General features: G+C 43.1%; 2 protein-coding genes and 1 long non-coding RNA gene across 3 annotated transcripts in view; all 3 read right to left on the reverse strand.

The window, feature by feature from the left end:
• LOC146634242 (uncharacterized) overlaps positions 1-27,627 on the reverse strand; it is a 241,186-nt gene that overhangs the window by 163,859 nt on the left and 49,700 nt on the right. The gene's annotated exons all lie outside the window — the stretch shown is intronic.
• On the reverse strand, positions 11,861-18,903 carry LOC146634250 (uncharacterized). The gene is made up of 6 exons (XM_085376064.1): positions 18,870-18,903; positions 13,046-13,087; positions 12,647-12,919; positions 12,328-12,570; positions 12,009-12,164; positions 11,861-11,937 (listed from the first exon to the last, which is right to left on the reverse strand). The coding sequence occupies exons 1-6, from the start codon at positions 18,901-18,903 to the stop codon at positions 11,861-11,863; spliced, it is 825 nt and encodes a 274-aa protein (XP_085232190.1).
• On the reverse strand, positions 26,622-27,215 carry LOC146634251 (uncharacterized). The gene is made up of 3 exons (XR_014907004.1): positions 27,117-27,215; positions 26,917-26,980; positions 26,622-26,763 (listed from the first exon to the last, which is right to left on the reverse strand). It is a non-coding gene; the product is annotated as an uncharacterized LOC146634251 (long non-coding RNA).

Here is a 27,627-nt window from a genome sequence, read left to right on the forward strand (position 1 = left end):
CAAAAAGGGATTGGGCCGGGGGGTAGATCTGAGCCCAGCATTGACCCGCTCCATCATCTCCTCAGTGAATTTCAGGTGTGGGGAGGAGGGAGAAAGGGAGGGGGAGGAGGGTGATGGCCTGTCAGGGGTTTGGGGGACTGGGGAAGGTCGTGGTCCCTGGTCGTTGGTGTTGTTGAGAGAGTTGGAGGCAAATAGGGACCCCTCTTCTTGCCTCAGATGTCTCTCCTTTCTGAGGCTCTTCCCGGGTGGGGGCAAATGGAGCTCCTCCTCAAGGTTTCTGCTGGGCTTTGTCTGTTCTTGGAGTACTGTTTGTTCCTCTTTATGAGATAACTCCTCGTTTATCTCAGCCTTGGCACCAAGCACGGATGGATGACGTATGGAATAAAACAAGTTGGAGGTGAACAGTTTCACCCCTGACTTGTTAAAATTAAATCCATTTGCTTTGAACAGATGCCTGCGTTCCCAAAAAATATTAAAGTTGTCGATAAAATGCACTGAGTGGTCAGCACATGCTGATATAAGCCATTTATTCAGTGTAAACAACCTGCTGAATCTCTCGTCTCCTCCTCTGACCGGCGGTACAGGCCCACTGATGAATACAGCTGCATTCAGAGAGTTTACAGTATTTAATCGTAGATTCAAGCTGCGCTTCATATTGTTGGCCACCAGAGGTCACCAGAGGCCTGTGGTGAAACGCTTTGAGCAATGAACCGGTGTTAGGATCAAGCTTCAAAGCTTCAGAAAGCTTCATGTGGCCATCACTACAGCCAGCAGAGAGATAGGTGCAGGTTTAACAAAAACGCCTTTATTTGGGCTGCACAACAACACTACGATAAACTAACAAAGACGTAAACTGGAACAGCTAAACGTAACGGTGTGAAATACAAAGAAAGAAACAAATAATACAAAAAAATCTGAAACTAGGAACCGGCGGCACAAAAACACCTGGGATGACATGCAGGACGATAAACAGACAACCGGAGAAGGAAAAGAGGGAAACGCACTGAAAATACTCAAGAACAGGAACACAGCAACATGGCTGCGATTAATCACATGTGACAAGGCGGGCAAGAGAGCAAAGCTGAGGGCGCTGACACGAAACACCGACTGTCAAAGTAAAACAGGAAATACAAGACAGACACAGACTTGACCCTGGAGCACGGAAACATGACTGGAGGAGAAGAAAGCAGGAAACACCAAGTGTAGGACGACAAAACCATAATACAGAGAACGAAACTGCAGCCAAACACACAAAACACTGGTAACAAACCCAGGACAACCTCCACTAATGTTGTGTTACAAATAATTTCTTCTTATGTGCACGTGGCCTTTCAGTCAGTCCATGAAAACAGAACTATGATGTCCAAAGCAAACAGCAAGAGAATGTCTCCAAACAGGCCTTGAAATAAAATTGTGGAATCGTGTGAATATACAGCTCTGTGTGAAATGTGTCTGTGACTACTTTGATCCATGATGAACATGTAGTTGCTGCTGTCTGCACCTCTGTTTGTGTCCTCGCTGGCAGGAGAGTGGATAATAATGACTTTAAAACTGTCACAGTGGATTTTTAAACACACAAGATGAAATGTGTTCTTTCAGCAGACAAATCCACAGCATGCTAACATTTCACATAAAAGAACAAAGGCTCGTCACATACAAAACTGACTGTAATGTCATAGCTCATACAGGTGGTGTCTGAGGGGTCCAACACTTGGGTCATCTTCAGTGCTTCATGTGCTTTCGCTGGGTTTTGGGAAGGTAGGCAGACCCGTGTGGGAACACTTGTTTTCTAACGAAAACACCAGAAACCAAACAAACCCCTTTGGTGAAGGACACCTGTGTTCACATTTAGGACAGAGAACATGGTTTGAAAGAGGAGCGAAAGAAGCCATCTATGTGCACTGTGAAAGGCCCCGCCCTCCGTTCAAAGAGGGCGGGGCCTTTCACAGTGCACAGTGCACAAAACTTTAGGATTAACAATAGGCCTGCGGTTTATTAGGGCTGATAAAAAGACATAAACAAAACGAATGCAAAACCAAGCATGAACCTAAACCGGGTTAAATTTTGACACACAAACAAACAACGTGGAGCAATCGCACACAGCGGGTGGGAAGGGCCAGCTTTACTTACACAGCCTCAGATTTTTACAGTTAGATGTAACAGATGTAACTTCCACTTTTGATTAAGATCTCTCCGTCTGCATGTTTCTTAGGCGTCTTTATTAAGCTCTTATTTATAAATGTCTACACTTCTTCTACTGCTGCTTCCATTGGTTCGCACTTTAAACTCCCGGCCTTTCAGGTTGTTATGAACAGTTATATTTCTAACATTGTGTGATGTAAGTGAACCGCGCTGCTTTTTTATTGTCTGTGTGATGGAATGAGTTAAGACACGAGTTATTAAAACAATTCTAAATGACAGTGTGACGGCCATAGTACTTTATGAGGGTCAAATATGTAAGGATGATGTTTCTCAATGTAAAACTGCAAACAGCTTTTGGATAGGACACAACATCTTATAAACAGTTACCTCAGAACCTGCTGATATTCAAGCTGAAGAAAATTAAAATGTTTTTTTTGTTGTTGCTCCACAGATTAAAGAAAAATATGTTTAACAATTCAACAAGACCTTCAACACATGTACATTCAGATTTTGGAACAGGCTCAACATTGCTGCTGTTCAGTAGCTTTTAGCCGCTCTCAGAAGTCTTTTTATGGCTTGAATATTTCCAGACTTACTGCATTTCAAACGGTCTGATTCTTATTCAGTGCTTTTCTCTCTCAACGCGCTCTATACAACATGCCTCATTCATGCAAGCACTTCTAAACACAAGTGCAAACTCATCTACATTCACACACAGTCACACTCCGACGAACGCATCGGAGGCAATTTGGGGTCAGTATCTTGCCCAAGGACACAAGGATCGAACCACCAACCTCCTGATGTGGCTGATCTGCTCCACCACCTGAGCCACAGCCACCCGTCCAGATGCTATAAACATCTGCTTTGTCTGTAACAGCAGCATCAAAGTGCAGAGCATTGTTTTTACTAAAATTCAACACTTTCAGATGAAAATCTGCCTGCTCCCCCCTCAGTGCCACATTTTTAGGATGATATTCTTGGATATTCTTTTCTTTAATATTTATGCTTTTGGACTGAGGGTATGTAATAGACACGCTGTCAATGAAATACCAGCTGTGAGGCCTCTGCCTTTGCTTTGAGCTGTTTGTATTTTGTCTCCTGAGTGTGCTTTTCAAAGGAGATCTTCATCAGTTTGATTTTGTTACCACAAACTTTGTGTAAAGTTCACAACTTAAAGAGATTTAAAAAGAAAAAGATGCAGACGGTGAAAGTCTGGTTTATTTCATGAACACAGTGAAACGTTTTACAGTCCACAGAGCAAAGTAGCATACATGATAAATAGATCCACATAACACGGACAGTGAGAAGTAAAACTGTCATCATACCAGATATTCTGCAAACTTAAAATAAACCCCTGAAATTAGAGTTCAGTGTTTCAAGTCTTCTATTAAAAAACATGAGTCGACACTCCTTTCTCCAGCAGCGTTACTGAAGTGACACTTTGACGCTTCATATCATTTGGCGTTATTTTTGTGCCACTATTCTGAGCGCACACAAAAACAATTTGAGTGCATAAAAAAATTTTTGCAGCTGCAAGTGTTGCATTTTGAGGAGAAATTCATTTTGAGCAAAAACAAAGTTAAATTTGAGTGAACAAAATTCATTGCTGCGTGCAGAAACTGAATTTCAGTGTTTGCTATTATCCACACACAGACGCGGTTTTTCATTTTTATGTTTGTTTGTTTTTGTAACAGTATAAACAATAAGAGGTGATTAGCCAGTTGGTCATGATCAATCTGGACCAATTACAATGCATCCGTATTGAGGGGGAAAGGAACGCGATTCGTCCTGCACTTCAGCAACAATGAAGAATAGACATAGACATGTATGTATGTATTCAGTATTACTTTCTAGTATCAGCTGATGTTTGCTGGAGCCACAGCTGTAAAGCTGCTGGTCATGATGTGGGTTTGGATATGTGGTGAGAGGGAAACATGAAGATGGAACCAGGAGATGTCCTTACTGAATCATCAGAGCTGTGATGGAGAAACAGGTTTACCTTTTAGGTGACATGGATGAGTTGAAGTTATGAACTGTTTCTGAGAGACAAATAACACCAGGATCCTTTTTTATGTAGCTGACAGCTGGTAACTGTGCAGGGGCGGGTCTAGCAAAGTGTTGCCAGGGGGGCAGGTAGGGCATTAACAGGGAGAGGTGGGCACAAAGAAATACTTTTCTTTCTTATTCTCATTTAAAATGTCTCGCTTTTATTAAATAATTATCTGAATCTTACAACCAACGATTGATAGATTGATGCATATATACCATCAGAACAGTGTACATCACTGTCACAACAGCGTTTGTTTTCATTCAAAAGCTTTATGATTTTTCCTATAATGGCGGGCCGGTCTCTAGTCAAAATGCCTGGTCTATTTTTTTGTCCCAGTCCAGCCATGTATGCAGCTCATCTGCAGTCTGGTGTTACCTACATCTTCCTATTCAGAAGGCAGAATTTCTGAGTTCTGAGTACAATCGAAAGCACCACGACTGCAGTTTTTGTGTTGGATGTAAAAGGCGCACATGACGCTGTGACGTAGGCTAGAATCATGGCGGCGGTCAACGACGGTCCAGGTGTGGGATTTCTCTCGTGGAAATATGCACATTATCTTTTCCTTTCTATTGGTAGGTGGCACAGTGCACTGTGGCAAGTAAGCAAGCTAGACAAACACACACACACACACGCACACACACACACACGCACACACACACACATGTTTCAGCTCAACTGTCTAACAACAAAAGTCTTTCTATAGTATCAGGATTAAAAGACAAAGTAATTCCTGTCTGTATAAATTTACCATGAAACGCCAAAATGCACCTGTGGATGATGCAGCCTGGCTACAGAGCTGAAGAGAAACCTGGAGTTGTTCTTATTTTCTTCAATCAGTGATGAATAGTAAGATGTTCTGGTTTCACAGACTGCTTTCAAACCAGGCTAAATGATGATCTTTTAAATTTGTGACACGCCATTTCCTCTCCAGCTTATACCAAGTACTTTGAGGCTCTACTTTTCACAGGAGCTACAGTATTCAGTGTCATAGAGAGGCCTTTAAACTTGAGTTGTACAATGCTTGCAAGCATAAGCCTGCATATGTTATTCACTAGAATGTAGGGCATAGCGTGATTGGAAATAGTATAACAGGAAGGAGGCAGTGGAGACTGAGGAAGTAAACTCAAATGCCTTAACATGTTCGTCTTATGAGCAGAGTCGTGTAAGAGCAATAAAGCCAAATATGGATGTAACAGCTTTTCGTGATATAGGAGCCGCCCCTGAAGGCTGGTAGAAGGAAAACTTATAACCATATTTATACATACATATGTCTAAGGAACAAACAACCCCTTTGATAAAAGGTGGTAAAGGTTACTGATGGGTAGAGTAACTATAATTATCACAGATGTTCTGTCAGTACTTCACCTTTGTACAAAAGATCAAGCTTAATGGGAGGGGGCAATAGGATGTTTTTACACCAGCTTTAGCATAGACTGCATGGGATGTAGTGTGTTGGTCTCCAAAGTAAATGTAAATGACAATGTAAATGTTCGTGTTGTTGAGTGCAGATATCAAACAGAGCGGCCCACGGCGTGTGTGGGCGTAAAGCAGCTTATCCTTCAGTACATTCATGTGTTCTGCACCCTCACCTACTCACCTAAAACAACACTGTGTTTCCTGCACACGTCTGACTGTTTCCTGCTATTTGCAACCTCTTCAAACCTTTTTCTGACTGGCTATGGGGGGTGGGGCTGCTGCATGGGATGCACACTCAATGCAACCCATGATGTATGTTCTTAATAATGATAATGTATACTTTATTGATCCCTCTGCATTGAACCCATTCACTCTGTGGAACACAAACTCACTATGTGTTCATACACCTCTCTGCATTTACGTTTTAGTTATTATTATTAATCTCTCTTCCACAGCGCTGTCCCATCTTCCTCCCCTCGCCCAAACTGCTCTCACATGGCCCTCCCTCGCTGAGCCTGGTGCTGCTGGAGGTTTCTTCCTGCTATGCTTTTTACTTTGCACCTTCAAATAAAACAAGTGCTGTACAAGATTAAAACAAACAGCAATTTCAATCATTCATAATAATGAAGCTGAGGTGTGATGGTGAGTATCTGTCACAAGGTCAGAGGTCAGCAGGATGGTCAATACTGTGGGAACAGTTCATGCTGTGTTCTCCTGATGTGATGTGGTCCACACACACACATATGATGTAATTATGTTTATATAATCACTACTTGTCAAAGGCTGCAGAACGCCACAATTTTTCTCATTTTTATTGACATTCAAGCAGCTTAATGACTCACTGCACTCTGAAAGAACGCAACTATAAACAATTTCAATTAACACAACATTTCTCTTCTCCAGAGGGACAAGAGGACAGGTCACCAACCTGTCCTAGAGGCAACACACAGAGACAGAACTAGTCTCAGATTCACAACTATGGACAATTTAAAATCACCAATTAACCTAAACCGGCTAATGTTTTGGTGCCTGCGCAGTCACCCAGTTAGCTAATCCCAAAAAGTTGATCCTTTTTCATACAACTGATTCTGGATGCAGCATTTTACAGTTTTTGCCCACTGCTTGAACACATTTTGCAAATCTCCGCTCTCTGTGCCAAAACTGTACACACAAGTACACATGACACAACACTGGGAAATATACCATTCACATCTGTGCCAAATTGAAACTCCACTCCCAAAACCTAAACTCTGCTGTCAAAACCTGACATTCCTCTGTCAAAATGTAACTCTGTTGACAAAATGACACATATTTGCATCATATGCAAACACTTACAGAGCAGGGGGAACACACTAGTCTTCTTTACATAAAACACTGCAGTCCTTGATTTCCATTGTTTATTCAGAAGGCACATTTACAGGAGACACATTTCCAAACAACCAAAAACGCAAATAGACCTACTCAATAGTGTACATCGCAGTACCATGAATTCAGATAAAGCAAAAAAAAACAACAACAACACAATAATACTGCAATAGAAAAAACACTATACTGTAAACACAAAAAACCATGACAATTGTGCATAAGTGGGCTCATGGATCCCGCCGTCTGTTGGGGTCTGGCCACAGGACCTCATCAACATCGCAAGCAATGTCCTCTCCCGCTAGGCACCGGGGAAAATATCCTCTTGCATGTCAAAACCATCCATGGATTGCTGTCACCTGAATGTCGCCGCAGGCCTGTTCCATTGCCTGCAGAAGAGGCATGCGGGCATGTAGTTGGCGGTCATATACTCGCCATCTCCAAGCCTAAAAAAATTCCTCTATAGGGTTCAAAAATGGTGAGTAAGGGGGCAAGCATACCACTTCAAGTTGACTGTGGTTGGAGAACCAGGCCTGGACCAGAGCAGCCCGATGGAAACTGACATTATCCCATATCACCACAAACCTGGGCTGATCTGGTCTGTTCTGTACAACTATCATGGAGAGCATCTAGAAATGTGAGTATGTGTTGGCTATTGTATGGACCTAGTATTGCATGATGGTGCAGAAGCCCTCGAAGGCTTATGGCGGCACATAATGTGATGTTTCCCCCGCGCTGCCCTGGGACGTGCACAATTGCCCTTTGGCCAATTACATTACGACCCCGTCGTCTTGTTTTGCTCAGGTCGAATCCAGCTTCATCAATGAAAATGTATTCATGAGGCTGTGCAGCTCCATCCATGGCCGAGATTCTCTGAAAAAAAGGGGAACATATCCCTGTACTACAGTGCTACACATACAGCACCCTCACCCCATCACACAGGTACCTGTGTAGCTCTCAGAATAGATCCATGTGGTACTGATATGGTACATATTCAGCTGCTACTGGACTTCACCAATACTCTATTGTAAATGTAAGGGACAGTTACACGTACCCGTACATATTCAGCTCGAAGTCCTTTGACCCTGTCACTGTTCCTCTCGAATGGGACTCTGTAGAGCTGCTTCATGGTGATGCTGTGTTTACCCAAGATGCGTCTGATGGTGGTGATGCTCACATGGTCTATGTTGCTGAACACTCGCCTGTCTGCAAGTATTTTCCGTCGTAGCTGGTGGAGACGGATGGCATTGTCTGCCCTCACTAGGTCCACAACGGGAAGTTCCTGCTGTTGTGTGAACAGGCGTTGCCGTCCTCCCCCAGAAGGTCTTCGAGTCATTCTAGAGAAATACAACCACATATTGTCATCGGTTTGCTTATTTTTCTTACAGTACTTCACTGTATGTACTGTGTCATCCACTGTACAACACTGTACTTCAATATAAGGAATCAGCCACTTTGGCTGCAAAAGGAGCATTAGCACCCCGTACACTTGATATGGTAATGTGATATACTGTAGAACAGTGCTATAAAACCATCTGAGTAGAGCAGAAGGTATGGAGGTGAAGACAGACCTGTTTTCTAGTCGGAATGTTCGTATTACAGATGCCACTGTGAAGCGGCTTAGATGTGGGTGGACTCTCTGCCCAGCTTCCCTCATAGTCAGGCCGTGGTTGATGACATGGTCCACCAAAGTTGCTCTTATTTCATCAGAAATATGGGTCCGTTCATGGCCTCTTCGGCCTCCTCCTCCTCTTCCTCCTCCTCCTCCTCCTCTTCCTCTTGCTCTCCCTCCATCCATGCTTGCAAAGTTCTTGAAATGGCTACACTGAGGGCTTTTTGTAGTTGGCTAATTGGTGTTTGGTTTTGCAAGTACGTGCCTTCAGGTGTGTATTTGAGTGGTTGCAATTACCCGATGTGTTTGGTATTTTGGATACATGTGTTTTCCAAATGGCACCCTGACATTTCATTTTGTGAGCGAAGTGTCTTATGTATGAAATAGAGTGTAGTATGCAGGACCATGTGTGTTGCATAAGGGAGTAGGTGTGTTGCATAATTGGAACTGGGGTGCAAAGCAGCGCTTTTGTTCAAGGTATGGGTACATGTGTTTGAGGTATGGTAACAAAAGCTTCAAGGTGTGTTACTTTAGTCTAAGCATGGGTTTATAGTGTTCAAGCAACGGGCAAAAACTGTAAAGCCGATAACTCGAAAGCTGGAGAAGAAATGATGTGTAACAAATTTAAATCATCATTTAGCCTGAAGAAATAATTTGCTACTTTATAAGAAAGCCCTCCATAATGCTTCATATTATTATTAGGCTGTATTACTGTAGTTGTATCTGTGATAATTTAGATATGATTTACTCTGCAGAGTCGAGGGATTCTGCAATGAGACTGGAGGTTTCCGCCTGGTTTGTGAGTTTCACTGGTCTCTACCCCTGGGCAGGGCTGCACATCTCCAGCAGCTTCACATACCTGGAGCTCATTCAGAGATTTAAGCTCCACGTTGACGCTCCTTCAATGACAGTTTGTCAATTACACCAAGTTGGTAATCGGCTCACGTGCTCCGTGTTTTTGTTGCTAAGTGCTTCACTTGTTTTCCTACCAGCTTTTGGCTGTTGTGACAGATTCAGGGCAGAGAGGGAACACCTGGGGAAAACACTTGGTTTTTGTTTTTTGCCCTCTATGACCGTTCCTCTTTCCCGCTGTTTTTCTTTTCCCCAGTCAAGTCTGTCCTGAATTTAGCAAGTTAAAATAAAATAAACAATAAAAGATGTATCACATGGACCAATACGGCAAGGCTGGGAGGGTCCATTTGGTAAAGTAAATCCGTTGGGCATCTTCGCCTTTAGACAATAATTCTGATGCAAAAGAGCCAAACGGAAAAAAAGAAAAAGAAGAAGAACATCTGTCAGCCTCATCAGCTTCCTCTCTCAGCCCTGCAGTATTTTTAGCCTCCCGTCTCCTTATCTGTGGTTTCCTGCTGCTCTGAGGACAGCTGCTCTTATTTTAACTGTGAGTTTCAGGTCTGTGGGCTCTGCTGTTTCATCTTCATCACAGCGCAGGCAGTGACCGATGTCAGGGATTAAACATCTCATACAGATTATATTTACATCAGTGTGAATTTTAACAAGGTTCAAAGCTTAGTCAGTCACGTTTACACACATCTTTAAAACCCTTCTGTTGGATTCATGAAGGGTTGTCACTAAAATATATCTGTGGCTTCTCCAGAATGACCTCATACCTCCGACCTCCCGATTGGTCGGTTCAGTCAGAATAAGGAAGTTGTGTGGTTGAAGAGTAAACCACCATCACTGAGCAGCCACGTGTCTCCTTCTGGCTTCTCATTATATGAAAGTGTCCGTGTCACCTGCTCTGCTGTCTTCAGATCAGATCTGAACGTGGAATAAGTTTTTATAGGCTTCTATGTTTCCTCTGGTTCCCTTACAACACGTCCTCACACCCAAAGCGTAACATTGTACACTAGGTGACACAGCATCAGGATGTTAGGCCCCGCGAGTGAGAACAGGCCTCCTGTTACGTCAGCATGTTTTCACAGTAACACGTTTTCCATGACAGCGGTGAACCAAGCCCAGCTATACAACTGACCGTGCAGCCATCAGAGAGGCTGTCAACAGTATGGGCCCACCATCAGGGCCTGGGTGGTGTAAAACCACAGGTCCAGTTCTCAGTGTGAATGGTTTTGATTCTTGTTTTCAGATTTCAACAGTTCAAATGAGGTGACGGCTTGTTATTCGCTTTTCCTTCTTTCAGTTTTAGACACAGTAAGAAGTTCCTGTTCTTCTCTTTGGTCACTTCTCATAGTTGGCAGGACAAACATGAGGAAACAGTGAAATTATTCACACTAAAGATATGAATATCAGACGTTGTCAGGGGCTGTCTTTCATGTAATGCTTTGTGTTATTTTGTATTGTTTTCTTATGTTTTTATTGTTTTTAAGTTAAAGGTTTTAGTTGAGTAATTCTGTATTTTTGGAGTATTTATGAAATAATGTCTTAGTATTAATATTTATTCTCTTCATGTCACCTGGTGTATGTGTGTCCTGGTCTTTTGTGTCATGTATTCTCCGTCCGTTCTCATATTGTCTAGTCTGGGTCATGTCCCGTTCTCTGCAGGTTTATTTTGAAAGGTCTTGTTTACCTTGTTCAGTGTGCTTAGTTCTACTCTTGCCCTGTGGTGTCATTATGCATCCGTGTCAGCTGTTTCCTCGTGTGGTTCCACTTCCCGATCCTACACGATAGGATCAGCTCTGTGTCTGTGATGTTTGTCTTTGTTCAGTTTGCTCCTGTTTCCATCACAGCTTATTGGTGCTCACACTCTAAGGCTGTGGCTCAGACTGCTGTTAGCGCTCTCAGGCTAACCTCATCAGCACACAATAAACCATAATAAATGCCATAGTTCATCATCAGCCAGAGTTCACACTCCTGAATCACTTCAATCCTGTTTCTGTGACTCTGATTCTCCGTGTCACTGAAGTATCTGCTCTGTAATGTTCGAATGTTTTATTAAAGCATAAATCAACACAGAAACAGAGGAGTCAGGTCTTACTCAGAGACTGTTTGATCCAATCACTGATCAGTTCAGCTTTTCATTCCCGCTCTCACAAAGTGCTTGATCATACCAGTTGTCTGATCTGACCTTACAGTATAACACATACTAAAAAATGCATTTTCTGATCACTTGAAGCATTAAACACATAAAAGCACAAGGTTAATGTTTGTATCCATCCAGTCACCAGCTGACCAGTTCACTGAGAAGCCGACTGACTCAAAGATCCGACTGAGGAGTCTTTACAGACCACAGGTTTGACTCTGGGTCAGACACAGGAACATCCCAGCTGCTCCAGCTCCTTCACTTCCTGTCAGCTCAGAGGTTAGAAGTGATGCTCAGTGGTGACATCATCCTGTACAGCAGGATGGCTCGTTTCCATGGAAATGACAGGTGTGTTACCTGTGGGCAGGGTTAAGACTTAAGGATGGAGCACTGAAGTGAGTGATTAGAGAGACTTTGTTCATATCTACCTGAGCTGGTGGCGAAGATGGACAGCAGCAGAGCAGTGCAGGCCACGTATGGACAGAAGACCACCAGGTGCAAGACGAGTCTGAGCACTGACATAGAGGGAGGGGGAGGAAGAGGGGTGATGGGGGGAGCAGAAGAATGAGGGGAGGAGGAGTCTACTATAGATGTAATACCAAAGAATAAGAAAGCAGGAGATGAGGTTGTAGTGGGTGGAGGAGGAGGAGGATTTGCAGGAGAGATGATGAAGATGGTTCAGTCAGTTCATTATCAGGTCAGCAGGTTAGTTTGTCTTTAAACAGGAAATGATGTCAGTGCCCTGACCTCTGACCCTCAGTCTGCTCTGAGGAGAAGGTGGATGAATATCAGTATAACACCAGTAGAGACCTTCATCAGACCGCTGGACGTTAGAGAGAATCCACTTTCCTTCAGGTCCAGATCCAAGTGTAACATTATCTCTGAAGAAGTGAGACTTTCGTCTTTCTCCCTCTTTGGGTGTACAGCACAAAGTGACATCACTTCCTGTCATGACAGGAAGTGCAGGAATCTCCAGGATCACATCTTTGCCTGTCCAGCAGAGACACAAACAGAGTGACACAGAGACAGACAGAAACAGAGACACAGCTGGAACATCTGTCTGTACCTGAGACACTGATGGAGACTTCATCACTCTGATGTCCAGATGAGCTTACACACAGGAAATTTCCACCAGTGGAGAGACTGAGATCGAGAACACAGAAGGAACTGTTAATCCTACTAAACTCTGACCCAGCTGCTCCACAGTCCTCAGTGAGTCCTCCTCTGGTCCTCTTCACTGTCCATCCATCAGCTGTCTGTCCATCATCAACACAACTCAGATACACTGAAGAAGATCCTCTGAAGACCTGCTGAAGGTTTGGACTGACAGACAGAGACACTGGAGGACACACACACACACACACACACACACACACACACACACACACACACACACACACACACACAGTAAGTGTATTTGTGTTCTTTTGGAGTCTCACTGATTGTTTTCACATCATCAACTCACCTGCAGAAACAGTCGGTGCAGACAGCAGCAGCACACACACACCTGCAACAGGAGGACAGAGGTCACTAAAGGTTAGAGGTCACAAGGTCAGAGGTCACTAAAGGCCAGAGGTCACAAGGTCAGAGGTCACTAAAGGTCAGAGGTCACTAAAGGTCAGAAACAGTTCCAAATGGAGGTTTGTTCATCTTGAGCCAAACACTCCATGTTGGGAAACGTCCCAGAACAGGTTGTGGACGACAGGAAGTCATCAAGAAAAATAACTTGCAAGTGTCTGTTGAAAAGGTCTTTAAATGAACCACGCTCTGACAGCAACCCTGAAGCTGGGCACACATTTCCTCAGGAGACAATGTGAGTCTGCTGGGTCCATAATGAGGTAAAGTTCTGCCATGGTGGCTGTGTGGCTGGCAGAGGAAAGACCCAAATGTGAACTCAGAAACGGGAATGCTGAACTAATTATTGGCTTTAACAAACTAAAATAAGTGCAAAATAACAAAACTAGGAAGTCTGACCTTTGCATCAATGTCCCCGAGTCTCTCCGGCTGACTCTAAATTGTTTTTGTTTTCTCTCTCCCTCTCTCTTCTCCTCGCTGTCTCCTCCCTGCCTGGGCGGATGTCAATATTGGGCTCCCGCCTTTGATGCACCTGCTCTGACTAGTCCTGTCTCCTCGGCCAGTATTCAGGGTTTGTGGCTCAGAGTGTCTCATCGCTGGATCGTTGAACACCCTGAGTTCATGCAGCCTCAGCTAAACGTTGCTCGTTGTATATTTCTGGCTCATATTAACACTTGTCTTTGTATAAAGATTCCCAGACTTGTCTGAGAACCTCTCCCTGGACCCCTGAGTGTGGCAGTGTGAAGTGCAGTGAAAGCACGAGTGGCAGAAGAGGAGCATGTGTGAGTGGAGGAAGTGTGGATGTGCGATTTCAGGTGAGTTAAATAAATGTGTGGTTTTTTTTAACTCGGTGCTCGCTGGTGTTTCAGCAACAGAGACGTGTTTGAGGAAGATGGGCCAAAAATAGTTTTTTGTGCAGTTGTTGTCTGACCACACGTCTAAGTGAGTAGTATGACTGACTACTCCATAAATTTCTGGATCCTGGCAGGAGAAACGGGCTGGGGGAGTGGATGGAGAGGTACCCTGCTAAATAATATTAATGATGAACTGAGGGATGAATTAATTATTACAAACTACTGTTACTGACTTTGTGACCCGGCAGGACCCGGCCTACAAAGACTTAGTTCTTCAAAGGTCCTGTAGACCAGAAGGGCAAGGCTGTGAAATTGGATGGTCTAGCCTACGACCCGTGGTTTCTGTTACCTAGTAACCATGACATAAGCAGCTACAGCTGTTGTGTACCGCATGCTCTGTACTACCTGACTCAGTGGACCATCTACAATTTGCATACAGTGACAACTGATGATGCCATAGCCCTGACACTACATACTGCCCTCTCGTACCTGCAGAAAAGAGACACGTATGAGAATGCTGTTTGTAGATTACAGGTCTGCATTCAATACCATCGTTCCCTCGAAGCTGAAAAGGAAACTGCAGGATCTAGGATCTCTCTGCAGCTGGATCTTTAACTTTCTATCTGACAGACACCAAGTGGTCAGTGCCAAGTGGGAACCTCTGGCAATTGAACTCACTTTGGAAGTATGGAGGCACTGGCTGGTGGGCACAGTTCAACCTTTCATCGTCTGGACCGTTAAACCATAAAAATGAAAAAAACAAAACAAAACATAGAAATCTAGGATACCTACAAGCCCGACATGTGTCTGTCCTCGGGCACTACACTGCCCATTTCATCATGGTATCCACAACACTATTATCTTTCTCCGATGTTATTTCTGTTGGCCATCTCTGCCTCGAAGCAACCATTAATACGTTTGAGTCTGTGCAACCTCAGCCTAGAATAAACACGGAAACCAACCCTATGGCGGCCTATTACAACCTCTGCCATCCCTGACATGGCCTTGCTCTTACATAGCATTGGATTTCGTAAGCGGCCTTCCTCCGTCTGCAGGTAACAACACTATTTTGACTACTGTCGATTGTTTTTGTGGCGTTCACTAAGCTCCCGTCTACCCTGGAGACCATCTAGCTGCCCAGTGCCCACGACCTACTTCTTCCATCTATGGCATCCTGTAGGACATTGTTTCTGATGGTGGGCACAGTTTCAAAGCTGTGTCTGTGTCTGTTCAATCCATTGTGACAATTGACAAGGAAAAGGTAGGAGCGACAGAGAACAGAGAGAAAAGCCGACAATATATAGACAAAAAGTACGGCAAGGGAATAGAACACAGGTGGGAACGCAACTGATACTAATCTGACTGAAAGACAGGGGAAGCAAAACTGAACATAATATCACTGCTCCCTTTGGATGGTTGGGAGCTCAGCCACTATATGGGCCAGCGCCTTCCCTGGCTGGCCCGGTGATAGCTCTGCTGTGACTACTCCGATTGGGCATAGACTACTCCGCAGTAGTCCAGGCCCAGAGTCGCCATTACACGAGGTGACCCAGAGTGACCCAGACTCTCCATTAGAACTTGGGTTGAAAGTGTGGACTTCAAACTATATACCAGCAGTTTTCTGTCTCCAACATAAATGAGACAGAAAACTAAACAGCAGTGACTTTTGTAGGGTTATTAAAGTTGGACAAGTTGGTATTTAATGATGTGCTACGTGATTGCTAACAACACAGCTATGTTAGCATAAACATCGTGAATCTTGAGGATGAACGCTAACTTTTTTCCACTTCATAAAAGTTAACAGGATGTTATAAACGGACCAAACTTCATTCAGAAGAACAACTGAGATAATCCATCCACAATATGAGGTTAGTCATTACAGTTTTTTACAGTCGCTAACAAGCATTTGTCCAAACAGTTGTCACATTTGCAAAACTCTAAACACAATTAGCACAGCATCGGTCTGTTGTGGCCATACCAGTCACACATTTCATGTCGTGTTCACCCAATATGCAGTCAGTGAACACATTTCCACAATGCTTACATTTTCTTAACAGACAAGCTATACCTCCCAGCAAAATCATGAACTGTTTTTGTAGTATCTACGAATGTTAACACACAACATCCCACAATAGCAAAAACAATATCCCAAACCTTAGATACAGTATAAAAACCTCTGCTTCTGCAATGATATGTCGGTGGATCCGACATACCAGGCGGTTTTATCCCAGGTGCATCGACTTGGATAACATCAGATGTGATGTTGATGAAAACATGTGGCCTAACCCTGAAGATCGCAGAGATTAGATGCAAATCTTTTGCCTTTTTATAGCCCCCCTCCCCCCCTTTTTATCTTGGCTTTTTGCTGTTGTTTTTTTGTTCAGAATGCTCTTGTGTGTTTCATGGATATTTTGTTCACTGTAAGCAATACTGTAAAACCTTCTCTGTCCTATCATACCGTGTTTCTACTGTACCTCCTGTGGTAAACAGTAAAGAAACAAAAACTTGTTTGCTTTTTACTGGAATGCTTTTGAATGTGAACATTACTGTACATGTGGACATACAGTTACCAACCAAGACATTTCTGGTGTCAATATGGTGGATTGCATGTTTCGCATGCAAATACCTGTGAAACTGAAACATAAAAGTCTATGCAGTTTTTGTAATGTCAATAATAGCCAGTATTTTGAAACCTGGTGTACTTTGATTGACTGCATGTACCTTGTGAAGTGAAAACAAGTGTTATTCTTTGACAGACTAATTTCATTTTGAGTCAGATTTATAGTGTTTTTGTACAGTTAGTGTGTGCAGAGAAAGATGTGTTCTAATTTTGAAATGAGGAGTTAGTATATATTTAACAAAGTGTATTTTTGGGAAGGAAATTATCCATTTGGCCAATTGTGTTTTGTAGGTGTGGGTCTGTGTTAAGAGTTTAGAAAAAGTATCTGAAGTATGGGTAGGCGCTTGTTAGCGACTGTAAAAAACTGTAATATACTGCAACAACATGGGAATAGAGCAGCTGCCAGAGAATTCAACATTAACCCTTTACAGCCGATCGGAGCGGGCACGCTCTGTTTTGCGTAACTATTTTTAAATCCCGGTAGCTCTGCAACCACGTAAGCTAGCGCAATCATTTTTTTTGCATATGAAACTGGAGGAGTTGTACTTACATCTTATGCCATCAGCTTGTCCTAGGTCACAGTTTAGCTTTGCAAAAACTGCATAAAAATCACTTGCAGCAACAAAAACATGATATTCCAGAAACACGCTTTGCCGATCCGATCAGCTGTTTGTAAAACTTCCTACGTCCATCAGCGTGAACTATCACATGACCGCATGACCTGCCCGAAACCGGAAGTGACGTCATTTTGCGGAAATGTAGTTTTTTTTACCATCGTGGCCTCATGAGCTTATACTTGTGTTTTTAAAAGTTATGTTTGACTTCATGACTTTGTGTCGTTTCTGGGATGTTTAGGACTCATATTGCACTGCTGGAAATAGTTTATTTTGATGCTTATGCTGTTATTTTGCAAATTTGCACTTTAATATTTATTTCCGTTTTTCCTGCAGTATATAAAAATTGGTGTATTTCAAAAATAAAACTATGAAGACACTTAAAATAAATTTCCTGTGGTGGGAAACTAGTTTGTGCAACTTTTTTGTATTTACAGTTTTGAGGGATAAGCCTCTTAAATTTCTCTAACAAGAAATATATGTTAAAAAAACAAAAACGATTTTCAATTTTTTTGTAGGTTATTGCACTTTTTTGCAATTTATGTAATTACTATGCACCTAATGCAGACATATTATTAAAGTTTGGGCTATAATGGTTGTATTGATGTATAGCAACTTTAAATGCTCCCAAAAATGGCTCCACAGCATGTAAAAATATAATATAAGCTCTGGCGGACTTGGTTCTATGGTAGCTCTTAAAGGGTTAATGAATCAATGTTACAGAAGTGGAGGAAGCAAGAAGAATGAGTTGAGTAAAGTTAGAGTTATCTGACTGTTTTATTTCGGTTAATGCGCCTTATAATGCGGTGTACCTTATGGTCCGAAAAATACGTACTTTTGTACATGTTATATTTTTATTTTTTATTTTAAATACATTTGGAAATATTTCAACCCAACTTTTTTCACTCGGTCATTCTGGTGTACTGTGTGCAGAATTTAGAGGTGAAAATGTGTTTAATATCTTTTTTAAAGGGCTATAACATGAAAGAAATGTGGAACAAGTGAAGTACTGAGAATACTTTTAGGATGCGCTGTACCTGACATGCACATGATGTCGACTCACGCATCACACCACTGTTATGTGCTGGGCTTGACACTTCTTGTGACTCAATCTCACCTTTTCCAATACTAATAACATAAAACCCACAATACACAAAAAGACAGCTATGGCTATTGCTATCCCAAATTCCTGGTAGTTATAATGTCATGATGACATTCATGTTTGTCATGTAATGGCAAACAACAACCTATGAATGCAGGTGTCGATAGCGCTCTCCATTGGATGATCCTTCATGAGTCTCGACAAAATGCCTCTAGAAGCTCCCAGATAGTGAGATTAGAACTGTGTGAATGAATCTGACTGAATGTTCGAGACAACTGTCCTGCAGCAGAATGTATCTGACATGATGTGAATAATGTGTTGGATAAAAAATCTAAACGTGAAATGAATGCATCTATGGCAGTGTGCATATTTACTAACTGTAAACCTGCTAAAGTTTAAAGTCTGAAGTTTAGCTTCACTCTCACTAAAGTCTTTGCACTTGTGAATACTTGTCTGCTCTAGATCTGTTTCCTTCGTTGACTGTGTGTCAGACCTGCAATGAAAGCATTCTGTGTTTGACTCACCGAAGCGGAGAAAAGAGAACCATGCAGTCTTCATCTTGTCTGGATGAATAAATGACTACTCTGAATATCAGAGAGATGCTTTTAATGCGATCACTTCCTTTTTAGCACCCACTGTGTGACTCTAAGTTCTTACTGGATGTACTTTATTTTAGGGGTGGAGAAAGCTGCTTTAATGCGTTGCATGTATCACGTGCAATGCTGAATCTTTTTCAGGGCTCTAGAGTGCGACCAATTTGATGGCAAATGCGACCAAATTTTTCAGTGGTGCGACTAAAAAAAACAAAAAAAAAAAACTGTTCGGGTAACAAAAAAAAAAAAAAAATCTGCAGCCTTCCCTGTGGTCAACAACAGACACACATTTTGCCCCTATCGTGGACTAAACCAACCAGAGATAGTAAGGGGCGGGACCTCTCTGATTGGCCGTGGTCCAGTTGAAAGTGCAGGTGGAAGAGCGAGGTGAGTAGCTTGAATAAAGCGATATCAATTCATTAAATCCTGAATCGACTTTTAAATATAACTGTGTTTTGCCAGAAACGCCAGATTCTTAGATTAAAGCTCACAAAACCATTTCAACAACAACCAAACAGCAGATGAGAGCAGGCACACGGACTCCACACAAAGACGTAAACACAGAGCCGACGCATCAGGATCAGCTTTGTCTTTCTCGGCTTTCTCACCCGACGGCCCGCAGACGGACACGCTGTCGGAGCTTAGCGATTCTGATGCGTACGCGGTGTTTTTACGTCTTTTTGCGCTGATTCTGAGCTGCAGGTTTTGTCTCTCCAACCAAAATTCACCGAGCCAGCAGCAAAAGAAGCAGCAAACTGCGCTTCACATTTGATCAATGTCGTCATGAATTCCCTCTGACTTTTGCTGTTTTGCTTCCACCACGATAAAAATCACACTTCCTGCACAGCTCTCTGTGTGTACTTCAGGAACAGTTTCAAAACTCTGTTTTCTGCATCATTCATTGGCTTATTACCCACCAGTCTACCGTTGTTTACAGCGCTGTCTTTTTCTTTTTTCACTTAAATGACCTCGGACAAGAAAGCCTCATTTCTGCTGTTCAATACTGAAGAAATTTAAACTTTTTAAAATTGTGCAAAATTGCAGAACATTGCAGAATATTTTAAGGTTATCTGCTATAAAAAGCCAGACCAGGAAAATCTCCTTCATGTTTTTCTGTTTTATTCTCAGTTACTTTGACATAAAGGCATCTGCTGTGATGTTCACAATGCTGATGAAGTCTCACATGTATCAGTACTGATAAATGATCAGAATTATAATATTTCTGACTGTCTGAGGCTAAATTGAATCAAATCAGGACTTTGAGAACTGGAATCGAATGGATTATAGAAATCAGTGATGATACCCAGCCCTAGTGAGCCGCCTAGGCACGACAGAGTGGATGTAGCTGTGGGTAATAAGAAAAGATGAAAAGAACGATTGATAACTTTTTCATTAAGGCCTTGTCATGGCTACTGAACGGACCCACGCGCAGACAGTGTACAGTGAGTTGGGAGGGGGTCCAGGGCTCCAGGGAGAGAAGGGGGGGGGGGAATCCACACACACGCTTCCTCTTCCACTCAGTCACCGCCACCGCTCCTCCGCACACACGCACTCCTCTTCAGCCGCACTCGCTCCAACACTCCACACACTGCCCCACTTGGACAGGTCCGGTGATTCGGTCCAGAATCTACAGACAGAAGGTCAAGGTTAGTTCCACAACATAAAACACGTGTAAGCGATTCTTCTTTGAATATGCCGCGAGCACGAACTCAGGTGGTTCGACGTTCCAGCGGTGAGCTGCTCTGTGCCACTGCCTTAAATAGCAGCTGGGGAAATCAGCCAGATCAGCCGCAGGTGGACACCATCCACAGGGGTGCGTGGGCCAAGAGTGAGAGCCCGTAATGAGCTCCACCCAGGCAGAGAGGAGGAGGAGAGACAAAAAACTAAAACTAACAACAACAAAACCTGTAGCCAGCGTAGGCCAACCAGAGAGACACGGGGACCGTGACAGGCCTGATCTGTCTGAAATTCATAGCCAGCTCTGACCCGGTGCCATCAATCTTTGAATGCTGAAAAAGCAGCAGTGTATCCAGGAAACACATTATATGCTGCAATAAATGCCCAAGTGTCCCCTCTCCCCACTGCCTTTCAGCAGCAGACAGCAGCAAACAGGTCGTCAGAGGAGCCGAGATGATGATTAAGTTTAACATTTTCTACAATACTGACAAAGCACTTTAAGCACAAATTCAAATTCAAATTCAAATTTTATTTGTCACACACACACAACCATACACAGTATGACATGGGGCTGAAATGCTTGTAGCTGTACAATGCCCGACCATTAAATGACAGAAGAAAAGTTTTACAATATTTACAATTTACAGGTTACTACAGAATTTACAAATTAACTTATGAATTTACAGTAAAGAATGTGCAAATAGCAGAAGAGATTATAAAGATTATAAATTATAGGAATTATAGGATTATAGGAAATGTGTGGTGGTGCGTGTGGTGACGTGTGTGAGAGTCCAGTCTTATAGTGACGTGTGTGGGAGAGTCCAGTCCTACACCTGGTTCAGGCCCCGAATAGCCTGGGGGAAGAAGCTCCTCCTCATTCTCTCTGTTTTGGCCTTAAGGGAGCGGAAGCGCTTCCCAGACCTCAACAGTGAGAAGAGTCCATTGTTGGGATGGGAGAGGTCCATCATAATCTTCCTAGCTTTGGACTTGCACCGCTTGGTGTAGATGGACAGCAGGTCAGGGAGCTCTGATTGAATGATGCGTTCTGCCGAGCGCACCACCCTTTGCAGATCTCGTCTGTCCTGCTTGGTGCTGTTCCCAAACCAGGTGCAGATGTTTGCCGTCAGGACGCTCTCGATGGTGCAGGAGTAGAAGTTCTTGAGCACCTTCAGTGGCAGATGGAAGTCTCTAAGTCTTCTGAGGAAGAAGAGACGCTGACGGGCTTTCTTAACCAGGGTGTTGATGTGGCAGGACCATGACAGGTCCTGAGTGATGTGGACACCCAGGTATCGGAAACTGTCCACTCTCTCCACTGGCGTGCCACTGATGATGAGGGGTTTGTAATTCCTCGCCTGCTTTGTAGTGAAGTCCACGATCAGCTCCTTAGTCTTGCTGACGTTTAGGAGGAGGTTATTCTCCTGGCACCAGGTCTCCAGGTTCCTAATCTCCTCCAGGTAGGCCGTCTCGATGTTGTCGGAGATCAAGCTCACAACAGCAGTGTCGTCAGCAAACTTGACGATGGAGGTGGTGTCTGATGTGGCTACACAGTCATAAGTGTACAGTGAGTACAGCAGGGGGCTTAAAACACAGCCCTGAGGCACTCCAGTGCTGAGTGAGATGGAGGGGGAGACTTGTTTTCCCACCCTCACTGATTGGGGTCTGTCTGTGAGGAAGTTGAGGATCCACTGACACAGTGATGAGCTGAGTCCTAGATCCGTCAACTTGGTGAAAAGCTTAGAGGGAATTATTGTGTTGAATGCTGAACTGTAGTCCACGAACAGCATCCTAACATAATTCCCTCTGCCAGTGTCCAGGTGACTCAGGGATGTGTGGAGCAGGTGAGATATGGCATCGTCTGTGGAACGATTAGTCCGGTAAGCAAACTGAAGTGAGTCGATGGTGGCAGGAAGTGAAGAAGTGATGTGATCTCTCATCAGTCTTTCAAAACACTTCATCACAATTGAAGTCAGTGCTACTGGACGGTAGTCATTGTGGCAAGCGGGCTGTTGTTTCTTTGGAACAGGAACAATAATGGACTGTTTGAAGCACGTTGGAACCACAGCTTGGGCCAGGGAGAGGTTGAAGATCTCCATGAACACCGGTGCTAGTACGGACTGCAACTTTCCCCCAAAGAAAGTGCACATGTAAAACTGCGGTGTTAAGCGATGCGGTTGAAAAATTTGAGTGCGCCTAACTTTTCTGCCAGTGCGCCTAAATTTTTAAAGTTAGGCGTACCGGTGCGCCCATGTCAAAAAGTTAGTCTAGAGCCCTGTTTGTAGATAAAACCACAAAGTAACAGTAACATACCCAGAAAAGAAACCAGGAAGAAAGGGTTAGGGTTTGTTGAGACACATTTAAACTGTCATGATTATTATTTCATGTGGTTTTGTTTTGTTTACATACACTTTTAGATGACTTATTCTAATGAATGTTATTTGTTTTTGCAGTTATGGGGTGGGGGGGTCATGTTTAGCTGCTCTACTTCTGGTTTCTGTCAAGAATCAAAGCGGAGAAGTTAAGAGTCTGCTAAAGCGTGCATGCAATAGCACATTTTTTCTTTTGAACACTTTTTATTTTGCAAATGGTCTTATTATTTTTTGGTTTTGTGAGCGAGGTATCTTTATTTATGTGTGCTTTGATGGATGGTATTTACAGTTTGATTTTGTCACGATCTGTGACAGCAACAGAGTTAATCAATAGCCACAACAGAGTGGTTGTATAGGATAAGTCTGTTCACACTCTTAGTTTGCAATTCCCACTCCTGATCAGACATTTCAGCTCTCACTTCTATGCATATTGTGATGCTCAGAATGATTTGCTGGTGAGGAAGTCCACCCCCTCACAACGACCAGGTTCTGTGTCTGACTTCAGTTCAACACAATCATTCCTCAGCACCTGCTGGCCTGAACACTCCCTCTGCAACTTGATCCTGGGATTTTCTGACTTGACTTGAGTTGAAGAAGTAACTAGTAACTATAATTAAATATTAAACATAAGTCACTTGCCCAACATCGGTCATTATACACTGTATTTTGCAGACAAGTAGTTACAGGACTCTCTCCCAGGCCACAGTCAGAAAATCTCACTCAGTGCACAGCAGGAGCTTCACACAAACTCATGTTCACAACACATGTTAGAGCTTCATGTGTGTTTTCAAAATTGGAGTTATTTTTACTTCTAATAGTGTTTACATAGAGCCCAGGTCATGAACAAGATTTCTTTTTACATTTTCATTGTAAGTAGAGTAAAGCAAAAGCTTAATTAATCTTAATCTAATAGCCCTGGTGTTTTCTAACAATCCGGACAGAATGGTAAAAAAAAAAAAACGTGGAAAAGGAAGACACAAAGTGGTCCGGTAACAATGTACAGAAACATGTATATGTATAAAACGTACAGAACTATGTATAAAATGGTGTTGTCCATGATGGATGTTAGCTTAGACAACATCCTCTCCTCCCCAACCTGCTCGATGGACTTCAGCGGACAGTCCAGGACCGAGCTGGCCCTCCTGACCAGTTTGTTGTGTTTCCCCTGGTCCCTCTCTGCCGTTCCACCACTCCAGCAGACCACAGCATGGAAAATAGCAGAAGTCACTACAGTGTCGTAATATGTCCTGGAGCGTCCTGTTCACCCTGAAGGATCTCAGCCGCCGTAGCAGGTGGAGACGACTTAGACCCTTTTTGTAGAGTGCATTTGTGTTTGTGGACCAGTCCAGTTTGTTATTGAGGTGAAGACCCAGGTATTTGTACTCCTCCACCGTTTCAGTGTCCAAACCCTGGATGTTCACTGGTGTAATAGAGGGTGGCTTCTTGCTGAAGTTAATCACCAGCTCCTTCGTCTTGCTGGCATTGATGCAAGCTTCGCACCAGCTTACAAAGTCTTTGATGACCCCCATGTATCCCAGTTTGTTTCCCTCCAACACTCGACCCACAATGGCGGTGTCGTCTGAGAACTTCTGGAGCTGGCGAGTGTCCATGTTATAACTGAAGTCTGCAGTCTACAGGGTAAAGAGGAAAGGAACGAGTACTGTTCTTTGTGGGGTCCCCGTGCTACAGAGAACGCAGTCAAGAAGCCTCACATACTGGGGTCTCCTGGTGAGGTAGTCGATAATCCATGTAGATGACCGATGGTGCACTCCCGCTCCTTCGAGCAGAGAGGTGTGAAGAGCTCTGGTGACTGGGGGAGGGAAGGGCTTCTGAGTGACACCTGTTAAAGAACTGGTTCAGTCTATCAGCCCAAACCTGTTCTCCAGACTCTGGACCCCCTCTGCTCGCTGTGCTTCATTCAGTTATGGTTTTCAGCCCTCTCCACACACCTCTGGTGTTGCTCTGCTGGAGCTGCTCCTCCAGTTTCCTCCTGTCGTTTCCCCTCTGCATCTCTCCCTTAGCTCCTTCTGGACTGTACAGTGTTATCCACACAGAAGTTGATATAGTCTTTTATGCAGGTAGTTAGTGTAGGTCCAGTGTTTTGTTTTCCACATACTGAGTGACAGTAGGGAGGGTTGAGGACAAGGAAGCATGATTAAAATCCCCAGAGATGAAAAGGAAGGCTTGGGGGTGTGATGTCTGCAGCTTGGACACTACTGTGTGAATTGTCTCGCATGCTGCTGCCGCATCTGCCCCTGGTGGATCGTAGGCAGTTGTCACGATGACTTGCGAGAACTCCCGTGGCAGGTAATACGGTCGGATGCTAACTGCTAATGCTCCACATCTCGAGTACAGCGCTGCTCCTTAACACTAATGTGCCCCACTTTAAACCATACTCACTGTCTTTTCAAAGATGGTGGAAAAGTGGGTTGCTAGAGTGCATTACAAAAAGGGAAACAATTATTAGTGTAATGGGTCAGTGCAATATCAGGACAGTCAGGGCATGTGCAATATTGGGGTTTGTGCAATATAACTGATGTGATTGTATTGTGTTTTACATTGTCCTCTGTTGTCCACTCTTGTTGTCATTGTTTGTTCTGATATGATGTGAGTCTCTATGTGTTTTTACTAACTTGCGCACCAACCTGCCAGAGGGTCTGCAGATGGAAATAATCTGGCATTTACATTTGGCTTTACATTTGTTAAAATATTCATCAATATGTATAGTCCCTCTTTCTAAATAAAATAAATAAAATTCAAATTAAAAATTCAAACAAAGAACACTGGCAGAACATGTCGAGTGAGATTATGATTCAGGATGAATAGAATCTACAATTTTTACTTACACTGTAAAATCGAATTAGTTCCCAGAACTCAAAAAATCTATGCAAACTCATTGTCTCAAAAAATTGAGTAAAGCTTACTTGCGATGAGTAAGTTAGGGCAACTTACTCATTGCAAGTATACAGTTCTAAGAATGACTTTCTGACTGTGCAATACTGATTGTTTACACACTGACAAACATTTCAAGTTCTACTAAATTAAAAAAAACAACCTGCAGTAACTTATATTAATATAACACTGTATTCAAATATGATTCAAATACAATAATTAACAACACTTCTTGTAATGGTGTTTAAATAAGCCCAACTTTTATTTTGAAATATAAACCAATATAACAGCCAACATCCTGGACACTGTTCTGCTGAACAACAAACGATTATACTGCCGTCACTGTTATAATCTTACAATGAAACTAAGTCTCAGATTTAATTATTCTGAAAATAAGTTTAGGCCTACCACAAGTTTGTTTTGTACTTACATTACTTATGTAATCAAAATAAAATGTATTTTCTGTTCTGTCACAAGTGCAGTCTCTACATCAAACAACACATTTGTTTTACATTCATACACTGAAGCTGTTATGCTGTAATAATTTAAGGATGCTGGTTTCCAGTCCAGGCATCACTGCCTGAATGACTGTCATGGATCCAGGTGATCCAAATGTAAGTGCAGAAGAAAGTCTTTACCTTCCCTTCAGTACAGTGGCAGTGGATGTGGGTTGGAGATAACAATGACCTTCAACCTGCAGGTGACCATCTTCACTGACCAACCACCTGTGATGGAGGACTCATCAATCTCAGACTCCCTCCCCACTGGAGAGGTGACATTCAATGTCCCACTTGTCAGTCTGGATAGCCAGCCGCTACACAATAATGTCAGGAAAGCATATTTTTTAAAAGGGCTCTGCAAACATGGCCAATAACTTTCATTCTGATGATCTGCAGAATAATTTGGCCACAAAACAAATTTCACCCTTCAAAAAGTTGCAGACTTCACTATATACAGTGCAGACAGTGTGGACCCTCTAAACTAAGTCTTTAGGATATGATCTTTGAATGAATGCAGACCAAACTGTCGTTGTATTTACTTACACAGCATGTCTTGTAGGATTAACTGGAGTCATCAGCAACAGCACAGAGCAGTCACATCTCAGGTCTAATAATAGAAGACAGGAAACTAAAGCATAAAGGAAGCAGCAAGTAAAGCAGTTTGATCTAAAGTATGATTAAAGTTCAGCCTGATTAACATAAATGTGACAGCTACTAACATATTGTGGGAAGTAAACTGTAACCAAAATCCTTCCCACTCAGCTGATGTCTTTCTGTCCAACAGCTGCTCTTCTAGACTTGTAAGAGTTTGATGTGATGTGTGGAGTGCTGATTCAGAGCCTCACAGACAGTAAGAAGCACACAGAGGGAGAAAAAACATAAAATTATTTGGAAGCTGATTTAATCCTTAATGGCTGTTCAACCATTATAACCCTTGTAAACATTATAACCATTATAACAACACAGAAGGTCAATGTAGGCCTCATCCACTCAAATTAGACTAGCACATATAGTACTACAAACACCATCTATTACTGTGTCTGAATGTGTGGTAAAGGCACTGTCAGTATAGGCTTAAAAAGATATGTGTTTCAGGTCGCTGGTTCGATCCCCTGCTCTGTCTGTCTCGGTCGTTGTGTCCTTGGGCAAGACACTTACCGCCTACTGGTGTTGGCCAGAGGGGCCGATGGCGCAATATGGCAGCCTCGCTTCTGTCAGTCTGCCCCAGGGCAGCTGTGGCTGCAACTGTAGCTG

The sequence above is a fragment of the Diplotaxodon limnothrissa genome, linkage group LG3 (genome assembly GCF_057381915.1).
Source record: "Diplotaxodon limnothrissa isolate DT_005_m linkage group LG3, D_limnothrissa_male_GT1.1, whole genome shotgun sequence".
In the NCBI taxonomy this organism is placed as follows: Eukaryota; Metazoa; Chordata; class Actinopteri; order Cichliformes; family Cichlidae; genus Diplotaxodon; species Diplotaxodon limnothrissa.